At 39.5% G+C, this 5809-nt stretch overlaps 2 protein-coding genes across 2 annotated transcripts in view; one reads left to right on the top strand and one right to left on the bottom strand.

The window, feature by feature from the left end:
• Positions 1–5809, top strand: part of LOC138982156 (uncharacterized) — a 383732-nt gene that overhangs the window by 41388 nt on the left and 336535 nt on the right. The window lies entirely within an intron of this gene.
• LOC138983130 (calcitonin receptor-like) overlaps positions 1279–5809 on the bottom strand; it is a 100916-nt gene continuing 96385 nt past the window's right edge. Inside the window, exon 4 of the mRNA XM_070356537.1 lies at positions 1279–1308. Within this exon, the coding sequence (XP_070212638.1) occupies positions 1279–1308 (30 nt within the window). The remainder of the gene's footprint in view (positions 1309–5809) is intronic.

Genomic DNA, 5809 nt, shown 5'->3' with positions numbered 1-5809 from the left:
TGTGTGTGTGTGTGTGTGTGCGCACGTGTACGCATGTACGAGTATCTGTGCATCTTGGTCATTCGTCTGCACTTTTCAGGCATGTCGACAAAGCCATTGCAGAAAACTAGGCAGTGACAGAAGTTAAGGAAATTAGCGGGTTGTCCCTTCCACACAAACACAGAGACACAAAGGATGATCGCCGCAAACTCAAACATTATGTGCTCTTCATTCTCCAAGGTACTCTAACTAACACTTACGTACACAGTCATACACAAGAACCAGCTTTTATTCTCGACCGGACATAGTCCTTAGATCAAGACTGCTTTTAAACAGAACAAACACACCATCACTCACATTGTAACAGGGTCGCCTGTTATTTGATATCTTAACAACGCTCTGCCTCATTTCGTTTAAGATTCTCACTGATACTTTCGAGGCGACTCTGTAACAATGTGTGTGTTTTTGTGTTTGTTCTTTTTAAAACAAGTCTTGATCTAAGGACTATGTCCGGTCGAGAATAAAAGCTGGTTCTTGTGTATGACTGTGTACGTAAATGTTAGTTAGAGTGCCTTGGAGAATGATGAGCATATGAGCTTGCGGCGATCATCCTTTTTGAGGATGAAAGTACCTTGTTCATTCCAATGCTTGTTATTCTCTCAGGTGCCAGGAGAAAGGTTCCGTATAACTCTCGCTTATTCCATTACACATGTCGTATGCATAAAGAGCGCTTACTTCCCTTTGGTTATTTGACACTAAAAAGTAGGAAAACTAAATTACATTCGTTCTGCTTTTCGTTGATTTTTTTAAGTAATTTAAGGAACTCTGCGTTATGAAAATCGATGAATGGGGTGTTCTAATTCCAGACATTGTAACCTGACGCCAAAGCAGGATATCGCAAAATTTAATCCTGCAATAATGAACAACACATGTGCCATTTTAAAAACTAAAAAGAAAATGTAATTAAAAAACTATTAAAAGAGTCCTTGTTTCATTGTAGGATTATATGTGAAAAAAAGTGACAGGTTACGTTTTGTGTGTAATATGGTAATGGTAATAAAAATGGCAACTAATGAAATTTTGTAAATTGATCTCTCTGTCTTTGTTTCTGTCTCTCTGTCTGTCTGTCTGTCTGTCTGTCTGTCTGTTTGTCTGTCTGTATGTCTGTCTGTCTGTCTCTCTATCTCTCTCTCTCTCTCTCTCTCTCTCTCTCTCTCTCTCTCTCTCTCTCTCTTTCTCTTTCCAGTCCACCCTAAACTTTGTTTCGTTTCTAAAGATTCTTTATCTCCGACAACAGAATTACTCTTCCACAGCCTCCTTCACAAACCCCTGGAATAAAATAAGCGATAGAATGCAAACAAACAAAGAAAAAAAGTAACAGTTTACAAATCACTTGATATTTGACCACTACAAATAATACAGACATCAGTGTTGCCCTAACAGAAAGAAGGGCGGGGGGGGGGGGGGGTGAAAAGGGCAGTGATTACACTGGCTGTTTGTGTTGTTGCCTTGTCATCTTCATGTTATTTATGCGTAAGTGTATATGAGTGTGCATGAGTTGTTAATGCGAAAGAATGTGTATGAGTGCGCCTTGAGTCGCCTTCTGGTGAGATATGTGCGCGTCATAGATTCTCGTATTATTATTATTTATTGACAAGTATAGTATCCTTGCCCTCGGAGAAACCCTTCTTATCCGTTTGTTATGCCGATCAGCCAGACCACACCCAAAACACAGAAAATATATAATATTTTAACGGGGAACGGTCGGGGGGGGGGGGGGAGGGGTAGGTAGGGGGCCGGTCAAACGACATAGCAACCGACATGTTACCGGTAGAATTCTGAAAATATTGGGAAATGAAATCGGCAACCGGTCATGTAGCATTGTACGGCCGGTTGCCGATATCATTTCCCAATATTTTCAGAATTGTACCGGTAAAATGTCGGACATTTCCTGTAAATGAAGTCCACAGAGGCAGAGATGGATGGGGGGAAGGGGAGGGAGGGAATGAGAGGATTTGTCGTAGGAAGGCCAAGACAGATGCCTTATGTACTGCATGATAATGGAGAAAGAAAAAAAGAATAACAAAGAAGAGATTAAAGAGTATACACTGTCTCTGTGTACTAGTACTGTCTGTGGCGGAATTATGACTTCGAGTAGTAGTAGTAGTAGTAAAATTGATATTAAAAGTCCTTCGATTTTTTGCCATTAAGGACTTGAGTGTTTGTCCGCTTTTTCATATGACTTCGAGTGTCCTTCGCTGTGTTTTATAGTGTGTATCATCACCTGCATTGTATTGTAGAAATATTTAATTTCTGGTCACGTTTACGGAGACACAACCGTGAGAGGTCGTACAACTGTTTGCTATTTAATATTGTATTGCAGGCCACGAAGGAGATAATATACGCGTATAAGGGTCGGATGCGACTTCTATTTTAAACAATATTAAAATATAACTGTTTAGTATCTAACAGTGTCAAATATCTTATACTGGTCATATTTATCTTAAGGAGGGATGCTCGTTTCAAAGGATCGTATACGAGTTATACTATAATCAATTGCAACAGTATGTAGTACTTTCACGACACATGGTGGGTTTTGTATCATTTAACATTTTACTTTTCCAGAGAGTTTTGAGAAACTAGCTACGAAAGTCAAGAATTGATTGATGGAGATAGACATTTGCTTTAAAAGTATAAGATTTGTTATTGTCTCGTGTTCTACACTGCTTTCCATAAGTTTGGCGTATTATGTAACACAGGGGACCTCAATTCTTGGTGGTTTATTAATTCAAATTAAATTTCAGGTCGTGCGTTCGCCTTACCAGCGATAACACCATGTGCTTAAGTAACTTGGTCTACGGATACTAGGTGTTGTGGGTGTTGTTATTGTTTGTTTGTTTGTTTGTTTGTTTGTTTGTTTGTTTGTTTGTTTGTCTGTGTGTTCATTCGTTCGTTTCTTTCTTTCTTTCTTTTCTTTCTTTCTTGTTTTTTTTTCGGAGTTGTGTTTTCCTTATTTTGTTTTAGTCTGATACTGGACTAGGACGCAAAGCTTAGTTCACACAGCAAATGGTGGTCGTGGCGTATTTGCTGACGGAATTTCCCGAAAATAAATGTAAGACTGATAAATGCTCATAACTGCAGCCGAATTCGTGAGCGTCGTTGTGCCCAAGACAACCTACATTTTCTTGTGTGTTCTATTCCATTATAGTATAAGCTGACTCACGGGTTAGATGTGTTTTTAAACAGTCAGGCACACAATAAAAATACTTAGTCAAACAAAGTTTAAGGTTGTCTGCTTTCCTTGCAAAAGATACCCCCCATGAGCTTATGTAACTTGACCAACGACTTGTATGGTTCTTTTTACATTTAGTCAAGTTTTGACTAAATGTTTTAACGTAGAGGGGGAATCGAGACGAGGGTCGTGGTGTATGTGCGTGCGTGTGTGTGTGTGTGTGTGTGTGTGTGCGTGTGTGTGTGTGTGTGTGTGTGTAGAGCGATTCAGACTAAACTACTGGACCGATCTTTATGAAATTTGACATGAGAGTTCCTGGGTATGAAATCCCCGAACGTTTTTTTCATTTTTTTGATAAATGTCTTTGATGACGTCATATCCGGCTTTTCGTGAAAGTTGAGGCGGCACTGTCACGCCCTCATTTTTCAACCAAATTGGTTGAAATTTTGGTCAAGTAATCTTTGACGAAGCCCGGGGTTCGGTATTGCATTTCAGCTTGGTGGCTTAAAAATTAATTAATGACTTTGGTCATTAAAAATCTGAAAATTGTAAAAAAAAATAAAAATTTATAAAACGATCCAAATTTACGTTTATCTTATTCTCCATCATTTGCTGATTCCAAAAACATATAAATATGTTATATTCGGATTAAAAACAAGCTCTGAAAATTAAATATATAAAAATTATTATCAAATTTATTTTTTCGAAATCAATTTAAAAACACTTTCATCTTATTCCTTGTCGGTTCCTGATTCCAAAAACATATAGATATGATATGTTTGGATTAAAAACACGCTCAGAAAGTTAAAACAAAGAGAGGTACAGAAAAGCGTGCTATCCTTCTTAGCGCAACTACTACCCCGCTCTTCTTGTCAATTTCACTGCCTTTGCCATGAGCGGTGGACTGACGATGCTACGAGTATACGGTCTTGCTGAAAAATGGCATTGCGTTCAGTTTCATTCTGTGAGTTCGACAGCTACTTGACTAAATGTTGTATTTTCGCCTTACGCGACTTGTTTATTTTTATTTCTGCATCTCTTTTTTTTCTTTTTTTTACTGTTCTCACATATGCTTTGTCAATAAAGGCAGTCTTGCGTTTACTGATTGTGTCCCAAAAGAAATTATATAAGACTGCCCATGTAATTAAAGGCACAGTAAGCCTCCCGTAAACCATCACAGATACTGTCAGGCTTTTACACACAGTACAAACACCCTTCCATTTGAACGCTCACCAAACGGGAAAATCCTAGGTGCCCTCCGTAAAGAGTGAGCAATTTTCAAAGAATTTATTTTTGCGTGGTTTATCTTACCCCTGAGCCATCGTAAACCCGTGTGATCCAGTTTCCCCTTTTCACAATGTAGTCGTCAGTTAGTAATTTAAATGCGACTAGATGTGAGCTTATCTGCAATAGCACGTTATTATGTACCTCTCACTGTACACGAAACAAACGGCTGTGGTTCACAAGAACTCCAGCGATGGCTTTTGACTGTTCAGAGGAACTGGCGATGCCTCAAAACCGTCGTCTGCTACGAGAACCACGACCTTGCGTGATCCTGCATGACTTTGTGTAGGATGTTTGCTTACAAAGACGCTATGAAAATTAGCACACACAAAATTCAAAACAAAAAAGCATAAAACCGACATCCTTTCTAATACTTCGGCATTTAGATGGCAGAAATTGAATCAATTTTCCAAAAATAATCCAGGTCGTTAAAAAAATTCAAAATGTATTTTGCAAGCTTGTTAACCCCCTCCGTAGAACTACTGCCCTTCCGATGAAACTGAAACCTGCAGTCAGTTATCATGTGTGTGTGTGTGTGTGTGTGTGTGTGTGTGTGTGTGTGTGTGTGTGTGTGTGTGTGTGTGTGTGTGTGTGTGTGTCTATCTATATGTTTGATCGTGTCTGTCTGTCTGCATATCTGTGACTGTTTGTTTGTCTGTGTCTCTCTGTCTGTGTCTTTCTGTGTCTGCAGCTGTCTGTGTCTGTAAGTGTGGGTGCCAGTGAGTGCGTGCATGCGAGGGTACGTGCGACCATGCGTGCTTGCGTGCGTGTGTGCGTGCGTGCTTGCGTGCGTGCGTGCTTGCGTGTGTGCGTATGCGAGGAAGAGAGAGAGGTGGGAGAGAGTGAATATATACCTGTGTTTGTGTGTCTGAATGCAGGGTTTCTTCCTGGTATCTACAAGCATTTTAGTAATGCACTCTTCTATAGAGATATCCACGCTCTGATGTTGAATAACAAAACAACAACAAATAGAAACATATCAATAAACGAAACAGAACAACAACAACAACAAACAGTATCATAGTCAATCAAAACGTTATCAAATGAAATAATAAACTTACCTCTGGTTCTGTGGTGCCCATGGTACTGTGTGTAAGTAGGCTGGAATCCGTCATGAAGTGTGTCTCCAAAGTGATTATTGTAGTCTTCCAAACACACACTCTTGAAGCTCTAGAGTTTGCAGCAGCCTTTTTGTGTTTGTGTTTCCAGGTACAATCCCTGTTTGTCTCTGCTTCAAATTCTCGCAGCTCTGAAAGTTCAGCAGTTTTTGCGTGTTTGTTTTTGAAGCTAAATTCCGCGTTTGTCTCTGCTTCA

Source organism: Littorina saxatilis, linkage group LG12, assembly GCF_037325665.1.
Source record: "Littorina saxatilis isolate snail1 linkage group LG12, US_GU_Lsax_2.0, whole genome shotgun sequence".
Taxonomy (NCBI): domain Eukaryota; kingdom Metazoa; phylum Mollusca; class Gastropoda; order Littorinimorpha; family Littorinidae; genus Littorina; species Littorina saxatilis.
This window is presented reverse-complemented; position numbering and strand designations above follow the sequence as displayed.